The sequence below is a fragment of the Phocoena sinus genome, chromosome 4 (genome assembly GCF_008692025.1).
Source record: "Phocoena sinus isolate mPhoSin1 chromosome 4, mPhoSin1.pri, whole genome shotgun sequence".
Taxonomy (NCBI): domain Eukaryota; kingdom Metazoa; phylum Chordata; class Mammalia; order Artiodactyla; family Phocoenidae; genus Phocoena; species Phocoena sinus.
In genome coordinates this window covers 8097741-8125339 of record NC_045766.1, presented here as the reverse complement: position 1 = coordinate 8125339, position 27599 = coordinate 8097741, and the positions used below count along the sequence as shown (strand labels likewise).

The following is a 27599-nucleotide window of genomic DNA, read 5'->3' as shown; positions in this document are numbered from 1 at the left end:
TGCGTGTAGTATCTGTTTTTATTATTCTGAATTTAGGGTTTTCTGTTTGTTTGTTTATGAGTTTTTTGGGGACCAAAATCTGACATGAAATAAAACAGGTTTAAAAAGCAAATCCAGAGAAAGCCCAACTTGAAATTTACGCAGTCATTCCGACAAAAGACACTCCAAAAGCACTTTAAAACTAGCTCTGTTTGAGCAAGAAAATCTGATTGATTAGCATGATTTGGTTAACTTTTTTAAAAAATTAGAAACTAGCATTTAATAGGCTTTCTCTCAGGCCATGTCTACTCCTAAGCCTTGGCAGTATTTATTATTCTGCAAATCAGAAAAAAATAGGGGAAATGCACTCATGATATGGTAATTTTCCTTGCATTAGTGATTTTGAGGTCAGAGGAAACCTGTTCAGATCTAAAACAAAGCATAGGTAAAAATCTATTAAGTGAAAATGAAGTGCTTACACATTGTCAAAGCACCCTCTAAACTGTCATGGCTTAAACTCTTTTATGTTTTATTCTTGTGAAAAGATAGTGGCCATAAAATATCTGAGATCAATCCATTTGAAGTTAATGCTTTATTAAGTTTGGCTTTTTTGAAAGGTTACAGGGAACTAATATCAAGCTACAGTAAAACCCTTATGTATATAAACCGGCTAAAAATGAGCCTGATAGATGAGACACAAAAAAGCAAATTTGCAATTTGGAGGACACGTCTATTGTAGACGCTACGTATTACATTATTAACACAGAACAGATATCTCACTGTCTAATTTGAAAGAGGTACTAGAGTGAAGTAATAACTGGTTCAAAAAAGGTGACAGAAAAAGTAATCTGATGTAAGTTTAGTAATTCACACAACTGCCCATTTAAGACTGGTGTACCATTTCCTTTATGGATCTCGCCATTAATTGCTGAAAGTAGTAATAAAATCCAATTAGGATCAAGTACTTCCATGCCTGGCAAAGCAGATATTCATAACCTCGGACTCCCTTGGGCAGTAAGGTAAAAACTGGGAAAAGTTTTGCCATTTAAAAGAGGAAAGAAAAGCTCCTACGTGGAGCTTTTCCTCAAAATATATGATATCTAATGAAAGATTTACAATAGATTTACAATATTATGCTAGGAAGGGGCAGGTACAAAATCCTACAAGCACATCTCAAACAGGAAACTTTAAATAGAGCTGCCAGTTATACCCTTGGTCATCACACTGAGCCAGTGAATGACTAAGGTCTATATTTTCACATAGACTCGAGAAATTGCCCACTGTTTCCCATGCAAATATCTAAGGTTGTCTTGGGGGTCAAAACAAAGGGCTATTAGCGCAATTATACCTACTGATCCGGACAGGATGTAAAGACGGGGAGAAGTGACTGCCAACAGAGTTCTTACAGTCAAACTTTTTGGAACCTCCCAAATACCAGACTATCCCAGGAATCAGTCCCCGTGGTCTAAATCACCCTCGAATACTCTAAATTAGGGGCATGATGGTATTTTTAAAGTGAGTCAATGTAAGAATGACAAAATCAAAGATACAAAAACAAAACATACGTTAAAGAAAACTTTCAGCAGTAAGAATAAATACAGTTGGAAAACTGTAAGTAGTTATCAGTACTACAGAGAAATGTATTTTATAAAACATCAAATTAGTTGGAGGAAGGTTTTTTAAAAAGGCCTCTGTCTCTATCTATCTATCTATCTATCTATCTATCTATCTATCTTTCCTTCCATCCATCCATCCATCCATCCAAGAATACTTGATTAAGCTCACAGGGTCTGGGTATGAATTCTCGCCCCTCTGCTTCACCTACTCCGTAATCATGAGACTTGCTTAAACATTCCATGGCTCGGGTTCCTTAACTGAAAATGGGGATATAAAACCATATACCACTTAGGGTAACAGACACACTCTTGATACTGTAAAAGTACTAAATGAAAGTTACTATTATTTCAACTACTAAGATGTGTCACCCTTATTACTCCATAGGAAATAGAATGCCTGTCACACAGCAGACTGTCAATACATATTTTTGAATGAACAAATATATGAATATGTGAATAAATTTCATAGGTTAGACTCTCATCTGAAATACAATATTTGAATACTGATGTTGGATATTCTCTGGAGAAAATGTGATTATTAATGTTTACTGGAATTTTTTTACAGACGTCATTTTGGCCCAAAAATTATGAAAACAATAATATAAAGTGCAGTTAAAATATATATATATATCTACATCCTAAAAGATAGGGATTTTTTAAATTGGTGCTTTGTATAATACAGACTGAAAACCAGCTGAACACAGGGGTTTATTAATGTCTATGGAAATGACTGTCAAGTTTCAGAGAATGGGCATGGTTAAACGCCAAGCTTCAGCAGGGCAAGGTGGCTTCTTTTTTCGCCTGTTTTGCCAGTACCTCATGAAAAGTCTGACACATTCTACACCCCTAGATGCTGTCAGAAAAAGGAAAACCAAAATATCATTTTTCTCCACGTTACTTCTAAATGGAACGTTCGAATTTAAATTCATTTTATATATCTTTTGCTACTTGAAAATAAAAATGACAGTTCTCACTTTATGGAGGACTCGGGCTTGGAGCTACTTTTCCCAGGTGAGAAATGAAACAGAAAGAACCAGCACCTTAAAAATATGAAAGTGGTGATGTGTGAGCGTGTGTGTGTTTGTGTACACAAATGTGAACGTGTGTGTGGTGGGGAAGGGTGGTAAAAATGCACATATATCAGATTAAAATCCCTTAGGAATATGTGACCTAAACATTTTTAGAAGGAAGACGCTAGTCTGGCAGAAGTAATAACTGACCTTTTACTTACGATACTTTTAACAAAACGAATCTATCCTTGTACTGAATGTATACATATTTATCTAACGTTCAATTTCTAAAACTTCAGGGGAAACTTAAATCAAAATGAAATGTATTTTTATCGTACATCAAAATATTTACTTTTTCAGATCCCAATTGACCTTCCAAATCCATACCCTCCAAGTTCCCATGACCATAAGCTTTCTTATCCCCACGTCAGACTTTATTCTCCCTTCCTTACTTGCAGGTCAGAATACAACACCCACCTTACCTAACCACATCCACTGAAAAAAGCAAGAGTAACAAAACAGCGCCCAACCTCAGATCCATAATGAGCTAAGGGTTTCTTATGCCTTAGAACAGTTTACAAAAATAAACAAACACGTGGTAGAAAAAACAATAAATGGATGTCAATCTATTTGGGCAGATTTATGATAGGAAATCAGTCACAGAAATAAAGGTCTGAGTTATAAATCAAACCCCACGCACACTTAATGGAATTTCTGCGGCTAGAGAAAACCTTGCAAAGATTATCCAAGAAAACATTACTGCAGGAAAACCTAAGTCTTCATTTTAAAATCAACATGCTAAAACGCATCCTTGGGAAAGGACTTTGGGGGTCAGTCACTAACCAGCATTTTGACTTTAATCTCTGGGAAAGATAACATCTTCTAGTTCTAAGATTGTAAGTGCAAACTGGACTTGCTCTTTGCAAGTAGGGGACAATCCTCCTGGGAGCACTGGAGGCATGGCCTGCCGGACACCACAGGCAAATTCCTGGGGCTGCCCCTCCCCTTCCCTCCTGGCCACTCCTCAGTAAAGGGAATCTCCTTGCCCACAGGGTGGACATTCTGCTCAGCATATCATTAGGGACCCAATGGCCATATTCAAGACTGGGCTATTTTACCATATTAAACAAAACCAAGTCCTTAATGTACAGCAAAATGGGCATGCTGAATTGTATGCTAAGAGTTCTCACGTGAATGAATCACAACTCCACAGGAGGGGAAAAAGTCTTAAGCTGTAGCATTTCTTGGTGTTAGGTCCCATTTTGTACAGGACTGAGGCTGTATTTATTATTTGCCAGGCATTTTTCACCACAGCATCTTCATCACCAAATCTCACCAGGGAGGAAAAAAAGAGCAGTTTTACCAAGCTCAGCATATATTTGGGGCTGAGGCCTTAGCGTGTCTGCATTTCCTCTAACTAATAACTTCTGACAGAAGAGAAAATAAAGAGGCAAATGGAAAATAGTCCATAATTAAAACATTCCGAATTGAGCATCAGATTCACAAATTCATTCTAGAGAAATAGAAGATGATGCAGCAGAATGTAAAATAACCCCCTCATTTAGAGAACAAGTTGCACTTTTTCATAATATTAAATATTAAATTAATTTCAAATATTTGCTGCCACTGCTGAACGATGTATACTTTTACAAATTTTTTTTTCTTTTTTTTTTTTAAGAAAGGAAGATTGTAATTACAACTGATGTTGAAGTTACAGCCTAGTTTCACCACTTAAGGATGACAGCAGGGTCCCCAGCTACCCAGGCATACATGTTCCTCTCGAGGCCTCTCTATAGGAATTCACCCATGTCTGACTCCAAAACCAAGTCCTGAATTTCATTTTGTCAATTCTGTTTAACATTATAATAGTTTGTATTTAATTCATTTCCCATGATAACATTAAGTAAACTCACAATTGTATTTATAAGCTATAGTGAGGTAGAGTTTATTGGCTGAATGTTGATGTCATTTAACAATTAGTTCTCACTGCCTGTTTCAATAAATACTTATACTAGCATCCTCTTCTCTGGCTCACAGTAAATGCCTTAAATCTCTGCCTTTCCAAATCAATGGGACACTTAGTAACATGAAGATACATGAGTTTCCTATACTGGGTATTTATATGTATTTTAACGCTGAGTTAACAAACAAATAAACCAGCCTTTAATTCTAGGACATTTCAAATTTTCAAATGCTGAAACTAAGTGACAAACTAGCTGGAGTTGTCTGCAAAATCCAAAGCCCCAGAGGTAAGTCACCTGCTTCATTATATCATCCTATTGATTTAACTGTGTTTAATTAATTTAAATTACTTTTATTCGATGGTTATAAATTCACATCATGCCTACTCCAAGGGTGAGAGAGAGAGATAGAGAAGATCAGCTAAAATGACAAAAAGACTTTGCTCTGATTTTCAAGAAACAGACACTTAACACCAGAGAATATTTCACCTGTGGCCATAGCGTACCTTAAAAGCATATAAAAAGCCATCATTAACTGTAAACTTAATTCATTTGCTTCATTCCTAGAATTGCTAACAAATAACAAAGTAAAGCTGATGGACTGTAACGCAGCAAACCTGCAATACATGGAGGTTCCATGAAACGGCAGCACAAAAGGCCACAACCTTCCTTCCAAAGGTACCCACGTATCTTCACGGCCATCACATTAGAAACACATTTTGAGAATATCTCAGTTGCAGAAATGTTTACAGCACTCATACAGTTCAAGTCCAAATGACTGACAGACTAACATGCACACTTACATTTAAAACTTGCATTGAAAGAAAAACTTTAAAAATTTAGTAAAAATCTAGTTAGACCAGCACTTCAACTATACTCTATGGCGGCATGACCTTCACTGGTGTGGGCACTGAGAGATGACATTACGACACAGTTACGTCGTGACCACATGAGCAGCCCATGAAGAGCAGGTTCACAGCATCCTTTCTTTTTTATTTGAAATCAGCTCTGCATCATCAAAAGTGATGTTTGGCTTTACATTTAGAAACAGAGGCAATCTCTCAGTAGAGTTTTAATTGCCTCTACCAAAATTCACTCTAAAAACTCGAGTACAATAATAAAAAAATCTTTGTCTCATTTCAAAAATTCCTGATGGTATGACAGACATCTCAGAGGAAAACATATGATCCCACTAAAAAAAAAAAAAAAAAAAGCTGGGGTGTGGGGGGGGTAAACCAATGCCATAAAACTGGTGACAAAATCCTGATAAATAATAACTATTTAATCTTTAGTTACAGGGAAGAGATTTCTGTTTTCTGTTCTTACTTAAAAAATTTTTTTTTTACTAAATGCTATTTCTTCTTCTTTTTTTTTTTTTGGTAATGAACAAAGTATCCAAAAACTATACTATACTCTTGTTTTACTGAGGTAGCATGGTGCAGTTTTGAACATTAACACTTCCAATGCCCTTCCCACTCACCTAGGGGTGCCTGGAAGTCATACCACCTTTATTCCCTTAAATAAAGGCTCTCAGGACAATGTAGCTTCCAAGCTCAGAGCACTCCAGAGGAGGAATCTACAACCGAGCTAGTGTAGAGTTCCGCTGAGCTGTTTTTCCTCCGCTCTTTTCCCCAAGGGAGAAAAAGTGTAAAGGCTCTGGTTCAGGACAAATAGGGCATATTTTTGAAAGTCACCAGCGGTCAAGTCACTTTGCCTTTTGGGGAGATTCTTGCTTCCGATGCCAGTTGCTTTAGACTAGGGAACCCTATTACACCTCCAACTAGGGCTGCCCACAATGTCCTATCATTTAGGACAGGCAATGCCAAGTACCTGTGAGAGGGGGCACTCCTTGGCCAAGGAACTCTGATTCATATCCTTCAGTAAGTCCTTCAGCGCGTTCCTGACGGTGGTGTGGGACCACTGTTCTGGAGGCAGGTCTTCTAGTTTGGGGCAACTATTGGAGACACAGATTAGAAAGGGGATTATGACCAGATCGCATCCTGCTGCAGAACGTTCCTTTAAGACAGACAGATTTCATTTTGCGCATCAAACAGATGCATCTGGAGATTGCTCTCGGTCTCCTGATTGTTCCGATTAGTTAATTACTTTATACAACACATCTGCTGTATCGATGCATGAATTATACATCAGCTGCCTGTGGTGGCTATTTTTTCACGTTACTTCTACCTTCCTGCTCTGATGTGCTTGGGAAGACAATTTAAGGTGTGCTGCTTTCTCACGAGCCATGGTGAAACACGGGAACGTGGGAACACTTTCCTTTCAGGACTCTGTTCATACGAGTTAAAATGGTAAAAAATATATGTATACATAAACGAAGAAGAGCTCGGCAATAGCGAATAAGGCATTCTTTCACAAAATGTACACAGATGGCACTGTTCATGATATGCAAAAATATTTTTCTCTTAAGTAAACTTTATGTAAAATGCCTTCTTGTAATGCATCATTTAATCCACTGCACATACAAAGTCTTGTCGTCTGATAACCTGCACAGATCGATGCATTTGGGGGGAAGGTTGCTTTTTAATGACAGATTGAAGTTAGGAAAATAAAGCAGAAGGGGTAAAGTAACAAAATCAATTTGGGTTAACCTTTCTGAAACACAGAGTAAATCACAACTGAAGGGTGACCAGAGATGCTTTATTTCAGATGATCAGGTAAGTAGAATGTTCTGCCCTAGAGTTGCTGTCCTGACTCACCTGTGTAACTGAATTTTCAATGTGACCACATGATACACGTCTTGAAGCATATCCGCTACTGTAGCATCAGGGGCATCAGTCACATAAGACAGTGGGACTGGATTCCACTTTCCAACCTGGATTAGCCCTATTCCAGATAAAGAGAATATGTCACTAACTATTTTACCCTTCAGATAACATATCTAGTAGAAGGTTTGTTCTTTTTCTTCTTTAATTGCCCCCCACCACAAGCAATATTGTTATTTGTTTGAATGATTCCCTTCCCTCTAAAAGGCAGGTCAATGAAAATATTCACAGCTTAGCTTTCTAAATTGTGAAATTATGTAAATGACGGTGGGGTTGTTTATTATTTTGGAAATAAAACCCCATCAATAAAACCTAGGCAGAGGCCACATTTTCCTAACTTGCAGGAAGTTCTAATAAGACATAGCTGAACCAGTTCTAAATGGTTTTACGATTTAGATAAGATTCTCTACTGCAACAGGAATCAGCATTGAAAAATACTTTACAGCCCATAAAACCATCAGAAACAGAATAAAAGAAACAGAACTAGATATTCAGTCATAAATGCAAATTGACTCTCAACAGTCCATCTGCTCAAATACGTTCCTCACTTCCTTGTGGGTCCTCAGTGGAGCAGATTATTAAGGTCAATAAGCATACTAATGATTCAGCTGAAGTAATTTAAAAAAAAAAAAAAACTACCTCAACATTCCACATGAGCAAAATGTGTGTTAACTAAACCAAACTGAATTAAGCCAATTTTTTAAAGCCACAGTCTAGAAGGAACCCATGTAACACACAGGCTACAGTTTTTTGAATGGAAATATTCAGTTGCTTTCTCTGCAAGGTAAACAAAGGATGCCAAGCAATTTTTCCAACCCCACGTCTGCATTATTTACCTTTGGCCTGGGCAGCAGAGCTATGCGAATAACCCAGAGACAGCAAGGCCATTTCAATCAGCTGGTTGAAAAGCATATCCTTCCTCACCAACACAAATTCTGCATGTTCCTCCTTGCAATCATACTCAATAGCATTTTCATAATGTTCCACCACGCAGAAAACCGGTAGCATGGTTCCTATCAAGGACACAGAGGAAAAAGAGACGCAAACCAACGATCTTCAGAAATACAGTCTGGGGGGAGGAAAAACGAAGCCGTGAAAATAAATCTTCAACACAGTGAGAGAAGGGGCGGCTGTGTTTCCAAGGCAGACAGGGCACAGAGATCCAGGCGCGCACACACACACATACACCTGCCTTTATTTTTATTTTTTTAAGTTGTAAGAGAAATACTGAAACAGAATGTGAACTTGGCCCTGAGGTAACTTGGGCTCTGCTTTAATTTTAACAGTGTGTTTCCCCACCTCAATTAATGCAGAACTACCTTTTTGATCAAATCATAAGGCTGATGAGAGAGGAGCCAGGGTCTCGTCTGATCTGCTGTGAGTGGCACCCAGTGTGCAAACGCAATTCGCTACACTTGTCCTCGAAAGAACCCACCTTTGGGCTTCCTACACACTTTTGTTAACATTAAACGTTCATTGTCTGTATCCAAACAAATTATATTTGACGATAAAATTATTAGCATTTTCCTCCTTTTTTAAGACCTTGACTTTAACGAGTCTATAGAAGAAACACAAAACTTAACCAAACTGATGTTGAAAATACACGATTTCAATATGTGCATACTGTAGATGAATGAGATTTTACTCTGATGGCTACTCCTTTAATCTATCTGACTAAGAAGATATCACAGTAACCACATGTCTTTAAAATGAACAATCTTTGCTATAACAAATGGGATAAAAATGAGAGGAGAGGAAACTGGCCTCATCAGGGCATCTTAGGATACAGGAATCTGCATAGACTTGAGGTGTTCTCTCTTTATTTTACTGTAATCCCACGTAATAACTCAGTAGCCAGATGATTAACAAACACAGGCCACACCACTGTTAGCAAAGAGGTTTCTAGAAACAGAAATCACGGAACGTGGTAGTACTCGAGGTGTTTACGCAGCGTACTGTCAGACTTCCGGAGATACACGGAAAAGGGTTAAAAGCAGATGCATCTAAACTATACTGTGGCAAGCTGCCAGGAGGGTATCAGCTTTAGCATAAATGATGACTAGGGTTACTTTAACAGGGCACCCAGGATCCCCTATTAGTCCTATCACATTAATGCCTCTATAAGCTCTGCCCTCTGGACTCACAGAATCCAACCAACTTCTGAAGGTGTCGAGTGCCTGCCAAGCACAGATAAAAATCAGGATTTCCTCCTGACACTAGGGATGCCCTTTAAAAACGCCCTCTTTGCTTGTTGCTGCTGAACAAAGCCGGCAGTAAAAGCAGCTACATTTTTCTACGTATGCACCTACCCCACAGCTTCAGTGAACTGTTCACAAGAGATTCTAGCTCTGACAAATAAACCCCTTTAGGTTTACTTAGAAAGGCTCGCAGACTCATTTGGAGGGACCCAACAGGCTAGGGATGAAAAACAAGCTGCGGAGCTTGCCGATATTCATGTCACTCGTTCGGCTGTTTTATACCAGAGAGGGAACCCGTCAGGGATCAGAAAGAGACTGGGGGAGGCCACAGCAAAAACAGCAGTATGCAAACGGGTGATTTCTTCCTTGGCTGGAAGGTACTTTGGCAAAACCTTCTAAACAAATAAACAAAAACCTCCAACCCCTTTTCTTAAGGTGTGCTTTCTCAGCCCGGCCCCACTTTTTATCTAGCGCCTGTCAAACAGAAACCCTGCACTTGAAAAAGAAGATTAAAAAAAAAAACTACCACCACCACCAAAAGGCTGTAGGAATTTTGTTGCTTGAAGTAAGCAGAGAAACTTCTACAATTAAACTGCATTTTTAAAATGTCACTATGAATGCAATGCTTAAAAAAAAAAGCACTCGAGCAGGAAGTGAAATTACTGTACTTTGGTTTCTCCTCCCCCTGTCCTGAAGTCTTCAAAGAATTGGGTTACTAATACAACAAAAACATACACATTGATTTCTCCTCTTATAGAATGATACAGACCTGTTCTGCTCTTTGCTTCTCCTGAGACCTATGAAATAACTGTAGGTTTTTCAAACTGTTGAAATATATGAGGGTTGTTTTGGACTTTATTTAGAGGGACCCTGTAAGATCATTAAGGTGGCTACTGATAAAGCGACAACAGTAGCCTTTAATTCCCAATCTAGCTACTAAACCTTCCAGCAAACTGTCACATTGTCCTCCGGATGTTGGGAGTCAAGCTGAACAGGGGACTTCTCTGAACTGATTATTTGTGTAAGCGCTGGACGAGGCTTCCAACTCCACCAACTTCATAACCTTCCAGCATGGAAAGGGGAGTGCGCTGGTCACTGCTGACTGCTAAAAATACCCCATGATTTAAACCTGAAGGCAGTCTTAGGAGCTTTTGCTGAAGGTTTATGAGCCTGTGTAAACAGCACGTCTGCCATAAGGAGCAGTGAAGTCTGTAGAATCCTTGTCTAAAACTGTCCTGGCATTAAAGTTTGCTGTGCAAATATCACATAATACCAGAGACAGCTGAAATCTCCTATTTAGGAATTTATGGAACTTACATGTTTGCAGGCGTCAGAAAGTCTTTTTTATAGAGCCCCAGTGCTTCGCAGTACAATATTAATGCACTCTGTTTGAAAAAGCCGTAATAAATTATATTTTTAATGCTCTTACCCTGGCTTTCTTAAGATGCATACATTCTTGGCAAACAATCAATAAATAGGGTAATCATGAGGAGAGGCCAGAGAATTTGCTGAAGTGCTGTTTTTCCATTTTTAATAGATAAAGATCTAACAATACGGACTGCTGTGTCTGTTCATTTCAGGATCAATATATTCTTTGTTTTCGCCAAACCAAGGAAAAAATAAATGATTGTATGATAAATGTTATGCATCAAACACAATGAAATTCCTCTGCCTGCTAACTTTATCTACTTAATATTCTTGGTTGCTACAAGATGGCATTTTTATCCTCTGCTTTAGCAAATGTAAGAAAAATCTGAATCCTATACACAGTTATTCGGAGACAAATAAAGACCTTCTAAGGCCCACACATTATGCCCAGGAGAGGCAATGATTTATAGAAACAACAGTGCTGAATGCAAAGTTATTCAACTGCATCAATGGAATATAAAATTGGTAGAAAGGAATCACACAGTGACATACCCTCTCCTTATAAACTTGCCTAGATCTGCCCTTCTCTTATCAAAAATACCCAATTACAGCAAGAGGGAGACACTAGAATCTTCAGGTTTTTCGCTACTAAATAATGAGTTTGCTCTGAAGAAAACAAACCACCAAAAAAACCCAACATCACAAAACTTTTACATCATATTGCAGAAGACTTCCATTATCTGTGAAACTGCCTTACAACCAGTAATCCTATGAAAAAGCTAGGTTGGCTCTCAAACAATGGAAATGTCTTATTCTTTTTTTTTTTTTTAGTATTTATTTATTTATTTAGCTGTGTCGGGTCTTAGTTGCAGCATGTGGGATCTAGCTCCCTGACCAGGGATCGAACCTGGGCCCCCTGCACTGGGAGCGTGAGTCTTAGCCACTGGACCACTAGGGAAGTCCCACATGTCTTCTTCTTACTCAGGGTTAGTTTCAGCAATTGCCAACTCTGTATGCTCTACTACAATAACATCTTCTCGATGGAAGTCTCGTGTAACTACGACAATGACATTTAATTCAGTTCTTATTGTCCACAACATCCGAAGACTCCAGTCTATAGGGGAGTAAGATGCTCTGCTCAGGCACGGAGCCTACACTTTCAAACGTGGCTGAACCTACAGCCATAAATGTAACTAACTTCAGATCAGAAAGAGAATCAAGGAAAAGAACATAACAAAGAAGCCTTCTGCCTCTCCACCCGGACACCAAGTGGCCTTGGGTGCAGGGCTTGCAGCCTTCCAGGATTTGTATTGAAAGTATTTACCTTTCCTAAGGTTGCTTTTCATCAGATGGCCCGAGTGTTTTAAAGGCACTCCCTGCATTTTTGCACCTGTGCTCCCAAGCCTTCCTCTTCCTAGTGGGCTCCCGTTCTGCTCCAGGCGGGCAATCTTGGCTGGTGGACCCTTCGGATCACTCACATTGTTAGACATTTCTGAATGTTCTTTCCCCTGAGTTGCTTCGTTCAAATGATCCATACTCAGTTACTCTCTAAAGATCACCTGCCAGAATTTAAAAAGAAGACATGTTATAATTGGGTGGGGGTCTCCACATCTCTCTCTCTGTATATATAACACCATGTATATGTTTTATCCCTGGATGCTTCTCTCTTATTTGTAAAATTGCTTAACTGGACATATAATGCAGACGTTACTCTATTTCTAGATCACAGTATTATATTTCCATTCAAGGTAACAGAATAATTTGCGGAAATTGTACCAACACACATGAACGAAAAGGTAATCTGTCACCTACCAGCAAAACTAACTGGGGAGGTGGGTGCGGGTGGAATGGGCTTACTTTTAGAACAAGAATTTACAAGTATAGCTAAAGAGAAAATAAATTGTATTTATGTAGTCCCAATTTTAAAAAATTAGAAACTTAATACAGAACACAATAACAACACTTTAATCAAAGATGGAAAGATTATCACAGTCCAAAATATTAGTTTGATCTGATGTCTTTGCTTATATTTTTATATGCAGTTTAATTCTCATTAAGAAAATATATCTACATACGTATACACCACCTCAAAAGAAGGTAGCAAACTTCTGCTTTTGAAACTCTCTATTGGCTTTACAGTTAATTTGTAGAAAAACTTTTCTACTGTCAAAGTATCAAGAGTTACATGACCTGTTTTAAAGATTTAGTCAAGTCTTGTCTCAAACATGTGACTGAATCATTCCACCCCTAAGCAAATGGATAGAAGTGGAGGATTTCTTCAAATAGCCCCGGTACTGAAGTGTTACAACTCACATGTCTTAGGGTTAATATTTCGGGGTCCTTTAGTAATAGAATGCTGTTAACAATTTAAATAGCAAAAATTTTGAAAATATTTCATAATACACACATTAGATTGAAGCGCTAAACTCGCTTTGAAAAAAATCTTGATAATTTCGGTAAAACACAATTGCCAGTGTTCAAAAATAATCTCAGCATGCAAAGAAGTCAACATCTCAATTAACTTCAGAAAAAATTAACAATTATTTTCAGTTGTATTATACACTGGACATCAATTTCATACTGCTTATAATAAAGTAAGTAGTACATTATCAAACTCACTTTTAAAATACAGTTTTAACTAGCATTAATACGAACAGATGAGTAGAATTCTTTTATGAACTTTCATGGTACTTGAAGTACTGAGTTCACCGACACTAAGGGAGAGGGGAGCATATATAGAAAAACCAGAGACAATATGAGAATTATCACTTTTCTCCAGCTGTCTGGTAATTCGACATATCTTTCCCTTAAAAAAATATACATATACATATACACACACACACACACACACACACACACACACACACACTATACCGAAGAAGCTACTCAGATCCAGATTTGAAAGTGAGCTTGTGTTACTAGCATGGCCTTTCTGTAAGCATTTATTTTTCCCCCTCTGTTAACTGTAGATTACTTTGTCCATTATAATCAAGGAAAGAGGTGATGGGGAGGGGAGAGCAATGATAATCTGTAGGTTTAAAAGCAACCTTAAGAATGTCAATTGAAGAACTATAAAGTTAGAGAAATAATGGCTATTTATCCTTGTACTCCAGGGTGGCACACTGAGACCAAAGGTCTACCGTTGATCGAGGTCCCATCTGTTTTTGGTTATGAGGTTCATTAACAATAAATGTGCCTCTTTTAACCACTTTTTATCAAGATTACTCTTTTCCACTAATATTAAACTGTAGTCTAAAGCCAAAATTAGTGGTGATTATTAACTTATTCAAAACACGCTTTATAATGCTTCATATGGGTTACAGTACAGAGCTGCTTCTCCTGAAATTGGCTGCCTTACCCTAGAGCGGAAGATGAATTTTAAAACATATGACTTGAAAATACTTAACCCATGGGGCAATTTAAGAGCAAAAAAAAAAAAAAAAAGAGGGGGGAGTAGATAAAAGCATCAAAGTTAATGCTACAAAACATATTAAGTAGTCATGAGACTTAACAGCGTTATAAACTGTAAAGTGTTAGATGATAATTTAGTTAATGTATTGACAATCAAAACGTCATATAGGTCATGCAAAATTGTCCTTCGAATGAATACCCACCTATAAGCAGCTATCAAACTCAGTCATCTTATAAAAAGCTCTAATTATAAAGCAAAATTACATGCACATAAAACGCCCAATTTACTCATTTAAACTCTACGCCCAAGGCTAAAGTTCACCAAACCTGAGTTTGGGATTGCAAAGAGCAACCTCCACGGGGCCCGCTGGACTGACAGCACGGGAACTAACTACAGTCTCACCAGATGCCAGGCTGAAGAGTTTCTTTTAAGTTACACATTTAAACAACCCATTTTACTGCAACGTCTGGCTGGCGCATTGAAAGCAGGCTACTTTCTCAAAACCCCATTTCCCTGTCCATAAACGAAGTCCATATACGATAATCAACGAAATAAACAGTGAACTCAGACACAGCAATTATTTCCTTTGAAAAGAGAAAGCCAAGCCCGAAATTCCGGTTTCAAGAATCTATTTTTTGCAGCGTGGGAGCCTTTTCAATGAGTTCCGTGCTGGATCGCCTCCCTCGGCCCACAGAACCTCAAAATCACATTTTAAGAGATTGTGCCCTTATCCATTCCATATGGCCAGCACGATCCAGGCCAAGCTTTCACTGTGACCTTTTAAAGAGACAAAGAAGCAAAGTACTATCTAGAAACAGAAACACTGCAGTTTTACTGAGTGAAATTAGCAAAACCGACCTGAAACTCACCACTTCAAAACTTGACAGCATATAAATAACAAAAACAAAGGTTTCCTTTGCAGCCTGGGTTCTTGAAGAGAAGTTCAAGAATGATGTTTTCTACGTCCTTTTTTTTTTAATTAAAAAAAAAAAAAAAGCAGCAGACCTGAAGGTGACTTCCCCTGAAATTGTATTATTTTCTCTTCCCTTACCCCCGCCCCCCTAAGCGGGGGAAGGGCCGATAAACGTCTGGAAGAGTAGCCATGGGAGAAAGGGGTTAAAAAAAAAAATCACAATTCGAAAAACAACATATATGGTTTGTAAAATGTCTAACCTCAGAGAACGGGGTTTTCGATGGGGGAGGAGGGGAGAGTGGGAGGAGAGAGAAGATAAAATTGATCTGACAAGTGATTCGTTCGGGGGGGGGGGTGGAAATCGTAAAAACAAAGCAAAACCCCTTAAGAGCAGTACACTGTGGCGGTGCTGGGGAGACGAGGTGGTGACTGGGGATTCTCTTAAAAAAAAAAAAAAAAAAAATCACTGCGGACAAGGTCTCCAGAAAGGCAAGAAAGGTTCCCCTCGCTTCCCTCCCTCCCTCCTGCTCGCTGGGGTTCTTCGGTGTGAGGACAGAAAGTCTACTTCTGGCTGTCACTTGTAATCTTATTCTCCAGGCACCCCGGAGAACGCAGGGAGGGGAAGGCCGGCTCGCCCCCCCTCCGATCGCCCCCCGCCCCTCCCCCTCCCCAACAATTGGGCCTGATAGTAACAAACCTTCAACTTTCTTCCCACAGCCTCGCGCCCCCGACCAGGGCATCTACCGGGGGGCCGCGAGGGTGGGGGGCAGGAGGTCGCGGAAAAAGCCCCGGCAAGGCATTAAAATGCCACTTTTGATTCGGCCCTCGCTGACGACAGCCCCGAGGACCCCCTCCCTGCCCATGGACGCGGGGCTGCGAGCGTCTGGGGAGCCGAGAGAGTGAGGCCGAGGAAGAGGGCTGGGGGGAAGGGAGGGGGGATCGGAAGGCACCCCAGCCGCCTCCGCCGCCACCGACTCCCCACCCCCTCCCCCCAAAAAGTCGCCGAGCTCTCACTCAGCCGGAGTCCGAGGTAAATAAACAACGAGCTCCACAATGGCTCTAGGACTTGGGGGAAAAGGAAGCCAGAAACCCCGACACAACTGAGCAGGAGTTTCCCGAAAGCGAAGGGGAGGGGTTGGGGGTGGGTGGGAGGCGCCCCCCCGGAGTCGCCTGGGCCCCCGGGCGGGCTAGAGGGCGGCCACGGCTAATGCGGTGGCGACGAGGCCAGCGGTCGCCGGGTGGCCCCGGGAGCGGCGCGCGCGCGGCGGTGTGTGTGCGTGCGGGCGGGTGCGGGTCCCCGGACGGGGCCGCTCCGCTCTTCCCCTCGCCGCCGGCGCTGCCCCCATCAAATTCGGAGCGGACTCCTCCCGGGCGCGGTGGCCGCCGCCGCGCCCCGCTCGGCTCCGCGCGTCCGGCCGCGCTGCAGCCCTCCGCGCCGCTGCTGCCGCCGCTGCTGCTGCTGCTGCCGCCGCCGCCGCCGCTGTGGCTGCCTCTTCTTCCTCCTCCTCATTTTAATACACAGTCACCCCGCTCGCAGCCCCAGCCCCGAGCACGCAGCCTCCTCCGGGCCGCCCGCCGCCGCCGCCCCGAGCCCTTCCCCAGCGGGGCCGGCTCCGCCGCCGCCGCGTCCGGGGAGCGGGAGCGAGCGAACGAGCGAGTGGCGGCGGCAGTGGCGGCGGCGGCGGCGGCGGCGGCGGCGGTGGCGGCGGCGGCGGGGGAGGGGGAGGGGGCGGGAGAGGAGGAGGAAGGCGGCGCGGGGGGGGGCAGGGTGCACGGAGCAGGCGGAAAAGGGATGGGGATTAAAACCCGGGCTGGAGGGCCGGGATTGGGGGAGGGGGCGGGGGCGGCGAGTTAAAAAAGCAGCGAGACAAGTAACTAGTGAATGAGTGCGGGGATGGGGGAGCGCACGATTTCCGGCCCCGGGCGCGCAAGAATTTGTAATGAGCTTGATTAGAGTGAGGCGGCCCGACGTTTATTACACACAATACCCAGAATAACAGGGCGCCGCGCGCGGACCGGCGCCGGCCGCCGGGCGCGCGGGGAGGGCGCGCGGGGAGGAGGAGCCGGGGTGGGGGGGCGCTGCCCGGGCCGCGGCCGCTGGGCGCGCAGGCGGCGGGGGCAGGTGTGCGCGGGTGCGGGGCGGGAGGAGGAACAGGGCCGGCGGGGGGTGTCGGGGGAGGAAAGTGATGGGGAGAAGAGGGGTAGGGCCGGGGGAAACTAACCACCCCACCCGCGCGCCACAAAAGCCACCGAAAGGAATACGTCGGGAGCGTAGCGGGCGGGCACCCTGGGGACTGGCGAGGCAGGGAGGGCGCACCGGCCCGCGGGAGAGCGGCCCGGGCGGGCAGGTGACGGGCGCCGAGCACCGAGGCAGGGGGACTTCAAGGAAGTGGCCGAAGGGGACCATCGGGAGGTGCAGCTCTCCGGAGAAGCGCGGAGGGTGCATAAAGCGTTTGCAGAGAAATAAAGGCCAGGGTTCCTGAAACGCTCTGGCGACTATTTATCCTCAAAGGTGGGGGAATCCTAAACTATTAAGAGACAGTGATCAAAAAAGATGAGTAAGAGCCTTTCTATACTAGTCAGAGGTAGATTCAAAACTCCGTCCCTTCTGAGCCAGGGAACACGTTGGAGGAAGAAGTACGTGGCCCACGGTGGCCGAGTGAAACAAAATTTGGGTTACTTGAAAGAGACCTGACCAGTTAGTTATTACAAAAGAACACATGCCACCATTCTTAATTTACCTCGGGCGAAAGACAAGAAAGTTGGGGTGGGTAAGAACCTCTGTTGTAGCAATAAATACTTCTGTAATCTACTGTGAATTACCCAGGTAGATAAATGGTCATTAGCACATAAGTATGATCCTCTTATTTAGATAATCTATTAAATCTAGTTCCTAAAAAAATGAAGAACATTACAGTCATGCCCAAAATAGAGAGGTTTTAGTACTAACATCTTAGAACCCTGAAGGCAGTTAATCATTAAACAAAAACAAAAATGTTATAAGAATCATTTTTCAGAATAGACTAGGAGGGAAAAGAGAAAAATCAGAGAAACATTTTGTTACACATAAAAAAAGCAACAAGTTAGCACAAGTACCGAGATAAGAGGAAAATATGCAAATGAAGCTCTTTAAAACTACCAATACACTCTTAGTGTGTACATGAGAAATCTCAGAAAAGCAGAAGGTAAAGCAGAAGATAAAGTATAGGAAATAATGGCCTCCCAGGGAGGATAAGTTTAGGAGAAACACAATGAAAATATATCATTCTAATGGCACCCACGTTTCACCCACAAAACCAGAAAGGTTAGTGAAAATTGAGGAAGGCAACAGTGAAATCTTGGCACATAGAAACCCAAGCCTAGGGCAAAAGAATGTGATAATAAAACACAAAACCCAGCATCCTAAACAAGAAAATAAACATAAGGCAATCGTTACTAAAAAGCTCAAATGATAACATATTTTCAAAAGTTGAAATGTGGGGAAGTATGGAGGCGGGTATTTTAATTAAAGTATAAGAAATACAGTCAGTAAGGAAATATATAAACATGGCAAAACACAGCACTGCTGTCAGAGTTGGTATTGTGGATGGATGGATGTAAACTTTTTTTTTAATGTTTGATATTCAAAAAGAAAAACATGGATAACACTCAATTATCCTTAGAATGACAATGATTTTTGCAATATGGTAGGTCAAATTAGGAATTTCCAAGATGTGTATTTTAATAGTTGCTTCAAGCTGGTGATGCCTGACATGTTCCCCTGAAACCTGCCTGATTTTCTTTCAGTAGGGACAGTGCATTCTAGCATCACAAGTGTACAAATTTACAAACAATAGCAAAATTTAAAAATAGAGAAAAAGTATAGTGGACTGCAAAAAATCATTTATCCATGCAAGTGCAACTCAAGTTGAACGTTTAAAAAAAGAAAGAAAGAGAAGGAAGACAGCTGTTGGGCAAAACAAAATTTGAGCAAAGAGAAAAGGAAACTAAAAAAGGGTGACTGAAAATATCAATATTAAGACACATTGGCATAAAATATTGTAAATGATGGTTATCCCATTATTTACACAAATAAACAAGACAAAAAGTTTCCTGATTGCCTTAGCCTCCTAATGATGTGGGGATTCAAATATTAATCTTTAAATTTGAATAGCACCTTCTATCCAGGAATTATAAGCTAATTCTCAAACACAAAACATAAAAATGTGTAGTAAGGACGGATGTGGCCTTGGAAAATGATAAACAGAATAAATGAGGATAAAGACATCTAATAATGACTTTACTGTTTTTAAAAAAACAATATAGTACAATTACAAATCTGTTAATCACATATACATAACTAATTTTCCCCAAGCAATAATTTCTTTATTTAGGAACTATATAAGAAATGACATAAGTAAAATGGCACCGAGGTTTATGTCCTCCAAGTGATACAGTACACTGATGAACTTCCTATATATTATCTACCCCTTTAGAATACTCATTCTAAAATAAAGAAGAAGAAAAGAAAGGTAATTAGGAAAATACCACCTTTCCAGGCATATGTGAAAATAAACTATCATAATAGCGGGGCATCAATTTTATTCTACACAGGCATCTTAAATTTGGCAGCAAAGATGCAAGAGAGTATTGAATAAAGTTAAACTTAATAAATCTAGCTATGAAAATAGAAAACCTCAAGAACATGAAATATTGCAAGTCAAATACATGAACTATTTAACTTGTGGGTGTACGGTTAAAACAGTGCATCAGTTTTTTATCACAGAAGAAGGCACTCAGACTGGCTACACAAAGGTAGCAGAGATAAAATATTTTAACAGATGACAAGATTTTTTTTTAAAGTTGAATAATAAAAGGACTACTGCATGTTTCAGATGGCAACATATTAAGATAAATGTACAGGCAGATATCCGAAAGCATTAAAACACATTCGGAGTTCTGAATAGCACATACATTTGTAATAAACAGAGAAAGTATTTAGAATTTGAACGTTTTTAAGATATGACAGCTCCGCCAGTGACTGTGTTAGCAAAGCAGTGCTTACCACCATTAGCACTTTCTAAGGACATGGTGGGTTTTTTTTTTTTCAAATTTTTAAATTCAAATACTGTTGGCTATCTCTCCACACTCTTAAAACAGCACATTTTACGTGGCATATTGCTCTTTTTGTCGTGTCAACTCTTTGTTTTTTGGCTTTAGCTGCAGGTGGTGTTTTCCATATATGAATTTCTGGGAATACGGTCTGTGTTGGCCATATAAGGATGTCTCTTTGAGCCATATGTTCTGCTGTCATGTGTCTCATTTTGTCTGTCTGGGATGTCAGGACTGATTTCCACATCGTTTCTTGAATGGACCAAATATAAATTTGTAAGAGCAGAGAGGAAAAAAGAACTGGGGCTGGAGCCCAAACAACTTTGTCAAAACATATATAGGAGAGGAAATGCAATATCCTGTAAACATCTGCACCCTTCTTCTCACATCTTATCTGTGACTGACATCATCAGAAGTTTGCAGTGTGTGTGTGTGTGTGTGTGTGTGTGTGTGCGCGCGTGTGTGTATGCAGCTGAATCAGATAGACCCCGCATCTCTGGAGGTCATGGCGTGGCACATGGTAGCTGCCCTACTCTGAGAGCTCTGGGTCCTGCAGTCAGCCTGACCTAGCCTTGAACCTGGGGAAGGGAAGCCGGCTCACGCGTTTAGTGAATAAACAGAACTCTTGATTAAACTTTCTGACTAATTTTACAAGAAGGTCTGGTCCCCATTTTACACTCTCATAGCCTCTGGCAATTCTCCTTTGTCACAGTTATCATCAATGAACAATGTGGATAATTACTGGCTTAATAAATATCTCCCACACTAGACTGTAAACCCTATGAGAGCAGTGGCTGCATCTTGCTCACTGCCCTATCACCAGGGATTTGTAGAGCGTCCTTGCAATATTTACATTCTGAATAAATAAATGAGAGCCAAACGCTCACAGTGTCACTTGCAACCAAATTCCACTGCTAATTGCAAGGACAATTCCTTTTAGAGATTGCGGAAGTGAGATGGAGTTAGCAGAGGGAAAAGTGGCTATATCATTGAAATGTGAATTAACTGAAATTACGTAACATTTACAATTTAGTTCCTCAGTCACATATCAAGTGTCCAATAGCCCCATGTGACTAGTGGCTATCCTATGGGACAGTGTAGATTATAGAACACTTCCACCATCGCACAAAGTTCTATTGGACAGCATTTATCTGGAGAACTTCTATCAAAGATGACTGAGTATATCCAGGACCTAGCCAGGAGGAGTCTTAGAGGTGCTGAATGGCTTTCAGACATTCTAATCATGTCCAAATTGAAGTCATTTTCCATTTTTGTTTTTGTTTTTGTTTTGCGGTACGCGGGCCTCTCACTGTTGTGGCCTCTCCCGTTGTGGAGCACAGGCTCCGGACGCACAGGCTCAGCGGCCATGGCTCACGGGCCCAGCCGCTCCGCGGCATGTGGGATCTTGCCGGACTGGGGCACGAACCCGTGTCCCCTGCATCGGCAGGCGGACTCTCAACCACTGCGCCACCAGGGAGGCCCCATTTTCCATTTTAGAATGAGCCCATAGATCTGTAAGGTTGCATGGAATGAGAATTGGGTACCGCTGCACACAGATTTAAGACAACTTTCTAGACCTGTCTGTATGTGAAAGGATCCTTGAGTACATTTGGAATAATATGCATTTACCCCAAATGCTGCTTTCCATGAACATTTAAATAGCTCATAGGTGAAGCTAAAAACCACAGAATCACTTGCCATCCTCTCTCCCACCCCCACGTTAAATAAGCATAGTTGCCATTAGAAATGGCTTTTTTGGAAGCTTTAATGTAGATACGTACTCAAACCGGGAGGGTATCCAAACACCAAACAAATAATGGTGTACTGCAGAAAATCATAGCAAAAGGCTTGAATATATTTCCAGAGAGATAAAGGAGAAATAATAAAGAACTCTAAATAGGGGGCCTAAGGTTTTTGTTTTTGTTTTTTCCCTAATACATGGGGTTTCAGTTACAGTCAGACTGAGAGTGATAAAAAGTTGTTTACCTAATTAAGGTGGATGTAAACACCCACTGGTCATTTGGATTATGGTTTTAATAGACAAAGGTGAGCATTAAAGCTAAGCAAAGAAAGGCCAATGTTTAAGCTAGTTTGGAGAGAGTGGGCTAAGGGAAGTGAGCAGCCATTATAGTTGGATTCTAGAACCTGATGGGCTATCGGGTCCTTTCACCCAGAAATATTACCTTTTTTAAAGCAAGAATTGATTGGACAAATTTCTTTAAAAAGCTACCTTTCCTTCCATAGATGTCAGTGTGGAGCATAACCTTGACAGTGGTAATAATTCCATGAATTATTCCATGAAAACTGGCGTCTCTATCTAGAACTAGCTCCAAAATTGAGTAGGGAGGGGGCCAGGTTCCAAAAGCAATGCTCTTTAGACCTTCACATAGTTATGTAGCTATCGCCAAATTACCAAATTACTTAAGAGTTTCAGGTTGCCTTGTCTTCTCCCCATTGCTTCTGAGTGCCCGCCCTCCCGCTTCTCCCTCTGCCACATCCTTTAACATGCAGCTGGATTGTACCTCTTCTGTCCAAAGCCTCCTCCAGCTATTAGCTACTTCCTTCTCGATGCCCCATCCCAGCCCCTGTCCTCCAGTGTGGCATTTCATATTTACATGTCTGCCCCTCCCAAGTGTAAGTCTGTCAACATCTTGAGGGTGGACTCCTGTCTGTATTCCAGGAGTGTCTCACGGTGCCTGCCCGCTCAGGGAAAGGAATCCAGGAACTGCTCTTACAAGTGAATGCTGGTGAGCATCTTAGAAAGATTCTTGCAATCTTGGGCAGTAAAGCCAGGTGCAAGATCAGAAGTTAGTTCGGTGGCTCCTCAAATCTGTTGCATGTTATCACCTGCGAGCTACTTCAACAACCCAGATGTCCAGGCTGCACCCCACTGCCACAGGTAGGAGCCAGGTATGCGGTGGTTGAGAGTTACCAAGGCGATTCCAGTGTACAGCCAAGTTTGGCATCTATTGGATTAGGTAATGTTTTGAAGACAGGAAATCAAATATACCTGCTAGGACATCCTCAAGTGAGATGAAGATCCTGGGGTCACTTGGGAAAGTTAAGGCTTTTCTAGGAACCAGCACTCACCCCCAAATTTAAGAAATATATGTGCAGGCAAGCTACTTGCTTCAAACAAACAAAAAAAAGGTAGGGGGCAAGCTATTAGATCATCGATTTGGTGAATAAAAGTCTGCTGTTTGAGGAACCATGACAAATTAGCATTTGCGCACTTGCGAGAGACTTAACGGGGGGTGCCAGAAATTCTGTGCAAGTATATGATTTATCACCACAGACATAAGCGACTAAACACAAAATTACACGTGGAAGTAAAGTTCCAAAATCAGTCTATTATTTACTGCAGCCAGAACCATCCCAGTTTTCTCTAATTCTTTTTTTTTTTTTCTTCAACATAGTCCAGCAGGCTTTTTCTCCCAGAAAATTTCAACCTGGAGTGGGACTCCCTTTGCAACAGTTGAAAACTGTTCAACTCATTTCTAGACTTAGTCATTGCACTTAAGCAGAAGTGAAGTGTTCACATTGTCTGTGCCCAAGAGCTAGTGGCAGGGCACCTAGCTGCTGTGTGGTACTCTCAGGAAGCTCAGGGGATTTGAATTCCAATGAAGTCAAACAGGAACTGTTCCCAATCAACATTTAGCCAAGACATATCAACCAAATCTTAGTGATGTGAATGCTATTTTAATCTTTCTCGGCTTACTTAAAGGGAAAAAGAGTTTGAGGTTAAAATAGACCTGAATCCGGGTTCAGATTGTTTTGGGGGAGAGTACCAGCCACGGGCAACATCTGATTTTGTACCGCTGTGCCCATCGCCACAAAGCAGTGGACAGGGGTTGTTCATTGGGAAGAAAAGCCACCACCAGAAACAAGTGCAACACACCTGGACAGTGATTAAATACCCCTATAATGCTTGAAATTTGTTGAAGCGAAGGAGAAGTGTAATTCAAAACTAAAGCACATTCTCTTTGGGATGACGGCAAAGATTTGGAAGAGACTGTGGCACTGGGTGCAAAACAGTGTGAGTGTAATTAAGGCCACTGAATTGTCCACTTACAAACTGCCCAAGTGGCATCTGTTATGGTATATATCTTTTACCTCAATTAAAAAAATGTAAAAACAACAAAACTAAGCAAAACAATCTTTCATCTATTCCTAAGATTGGCAGACGTATATTATCATGCCACACAGAAAAACAATAAGCTACAACACACTGACAACTGCCTCCTTGATGCCAACACGCCACTGCTTTGTCCTTACCCGCCGACAGCACAGTGCAGTCTATGCTGGATAATTAATTCATATGATGATTACCTGACCCAGGGATAAGTAACATAGATTGATAATGAGAGACCAAGATCTCACCCAAAGTAGGTAATCTGATGGTCCTCTGAGGCAAGAAAATGGTTCTCTTTTCAGATGTTCTTCTATATTCTTGTATCTTAGCAAAAGAGGAAGGATAGACAAAAACCAAACACTCCAAATATCCAACATTCAAATATCCAAACATTCTTTCTGGATATTTTTCAAATGAGTAAAAATTAACTATACTCATGAAACAGTAGACCGTCCCAGGGGAACATCTGCAGGACGCTTTTATGCAGTCCAGCCACAGAGGTAAAACAACCGTATAAATGTAGTCAATGTAATAATTTATAAACTATCTCTATATAAAGATTCTAGATCCTATTTATTAATAAAAGAGTATATTTTTTGTTATAAAAAGTCCAAAAGGCGCTCAGATTTATTTTTATCAGTCACTTTTTGTGATAGTAATTACAATTGAAGTATTTATTTCTGCATGCAATAATTTGTAATATCATCTTTTTTTTTTCCAGTATATTGTCTGATATTCTGTTTCCTATCATCTATTCTTACTGATTTTATATTAGGGACTTTTATATTAATGATGGAGTTTTATTTTTAATGTACTGGAAATTCATATATAAATTGTATCTCATTGAAGTTCATTCCTATATATATATGTATTTTTCTGATGCATGACTAAGGAATATGATTACATAGTAAAGCCAAAGTAAAATTACATACTTATTGGGTATAAAAGCCTAAATAAAATACTAAAAAATAGTTTCACAGCATAACTGTAGCTAGAGCATATCCAGTTACCTATTTTGCAGGTGTGGCCTTCTTTATTAGTGTGTTTATTGTGGAATTTAATTCATTAGATAACTAACGTGGACTATAAATACACGTGCAACTTCCCAGCTGATATGAAGCAAAAAGTTGATAAATAATGCTGCAGTATAATTTTAAAAACAGAACTAGTGAGCCTTCAGGCTATTTTTTAATCATTTATTTTTGTTTATTCTGTAAAGACTATTTTCATTTGTATTTTTTTATCTATATATAAATACACTTGGAAGAGAAACAAACAGCATATTTATGAAAATTTTTGATGGGGACCAGCTTGTAACTGTTTTGAGACTGTAATTGCTCTAAAGATGGACAATACCCACTGTTTCATTACTTGTGCAACTGAAAAAAATACTACACATTCATATCATATTTAATGAAAATTAAACTTATCTCTCTGTGGAGGTAACAAGACTCTCAAAACTAACTTTTAGGTTCACTTTGCACAAAGGGGTTTTGTCACTAAGAATTTACAACACCGCAAGCTAGGGTAAAGGCATCTTTGTGGCTGGCATATGCTGTAGTTTCAGATATAAGCCAAGTCTTGGGGCATTCTCAATAGATTTGAAAAATCCAACTGTTTGGCCAACAACCTAGTATGAATAAATGTACGTATGATATACATATAGCATAACATGATATACATGTTCACAGATACTATTTGCATGTCATACAAGAGAATGTCACACAACTTAAAACTAGACAACCACAATTTTCATCAGAAATTCTTTAAAACCCAGAGTTAGTGTAATAGTGTTCTATCATTAGGCAACTCCTACAAAAAAGGATAAATGACATAGTGGGAAAAGAAGCGGAGAAAAGGTAGGAACCCTAGATTCAGGTCTTGCTTCTTCCTCTACCAAGTAGAAGAGTTACCCTTCATAAGCCAAGCAGAACCCAGTTCTGTACCTACAAAGTGTTGGAAAAGAATCTGATCATCTTTAAGACCACAAAAAAAAAAAAAAAAAGAAATTCTCTGCCCTTAAATTCAATTTTAAAAATCAAATTCACTTTAAAGAGAATATAGAGATATATAAGGAAATTTCTCACATGCACATTAGATGTTTATCTATATAGGAGACAGGTGTCAAACAAACAAATTAAAAAAAAAAAAAAAAACCACTAAGGCAAAGGGAAACTTTAACTCACCAGATTCCATCTGTTACATCTGAATTCATGCATAATTGATTATCCATGACTGGTAAGTTCTTTTCTCACTAGCCGACCACAGTTTTCTAAACATTATGTATTAAATCACCAGTAAAGTAGACTACATTTCAGAAACAGCAAGGGCAGAATAAGAATATTTTAAATGAAAAATTACATGCCAGTTAATAATAATACAGCTGACCTATGTTTAAGGGAGAGAAATTTTAATCATGTGCATATTAAATATTAATAACCTATTCTGTTATTGTTATAATAAGGTTAAGTAGGCTTCTCCATGCTTAAGGAAAGAGGGACAACTAGGAATGCACAATAGTGCAAAAAGATACAGAGACGGGAGACAGACATAAGGACAATGTGTCAACAATAAACAAGAGGAAATGAAAAAGAAGGAAAAGATGAAGGTGGAAACTAATCTCTATGTGTCATTATGACTGCCAGAGTACTGGCAAAGAAGCAGCATCCTTTTATTTCAATTTTAATCATTTCTGAATTTTAATACCCGGCTCCTTTTGTAATTCTCCTGGCATTCCCCATATGCCTCCATCCCAGCCAAAACACCAGTGTAAATGAAATGGCAGGCAACCACACCACTGATGTAGCCTCCCCAAAGAACCTACCAGGTGACCAAAAGCAAAAAAAGGTATGTCTACCTTACATCCCTGAGGACCTCCAGCCAATTAACTGGCTGAATGTTCTCTATGTTCTTTAATTTTGCAAAGAAGGACAGCAGTTAGGTAATCTACAGATAGAGAATCATTAAAAAAAAAAAAAAAAAAAACAAGCCGGTAGTAATACAATAATCAGTGACCATCAGGGCCTGGAAAAATGAGTTTGCTCTCACTGGCACTAAAGGAGCATCACATGATTATTTAATTACAGCTCTAATTTTTGTCTCGTGGATGGCAACATATCAACAATTAATAGGGCAA

General features: G+C 40.5%; 1 protein-coding gene across 4 annotated transcripts in view; it reads right to left on the bottom strand.

Moving 5' to 3' along the window:
* Positions 1-27599, bottom strand: part of SATB1 (SATB homeobox 1) — a 101879-nt gene that overhangs the window by 65215 nt on the left and 9065 nt on the right. For 2 of the 4 annotated variants that reach the window (XM_032630084.1, XM_032630088.1), the window contains exons 2-5: positions 12240-12474; positions 8186-8362; positions 7284-7410; positions 6397-6520 (exon numbers count right to left, since the gene is read on the bottom strand). In XM_032630084.1, coding sequence (XP_032485975.1) covers positions 6397-6520; positions 7284-7410; positions 8186-8362; positions 12240-12450 — 639 coding nt within the window. In that variant the 5' untranslated portion in view covers positions 12451-12474. Of the gene's footprint in view, positions 1-6396; positions 6521-7283; positions 7411-8185; positions 8363-12239; positions 12475-15196; positions 15363-27599 lie in introns of those variants that run through there. The other 2 variants (XM_032630085.1, XM_032630089.1) reach the window with 2 other exon arrangements.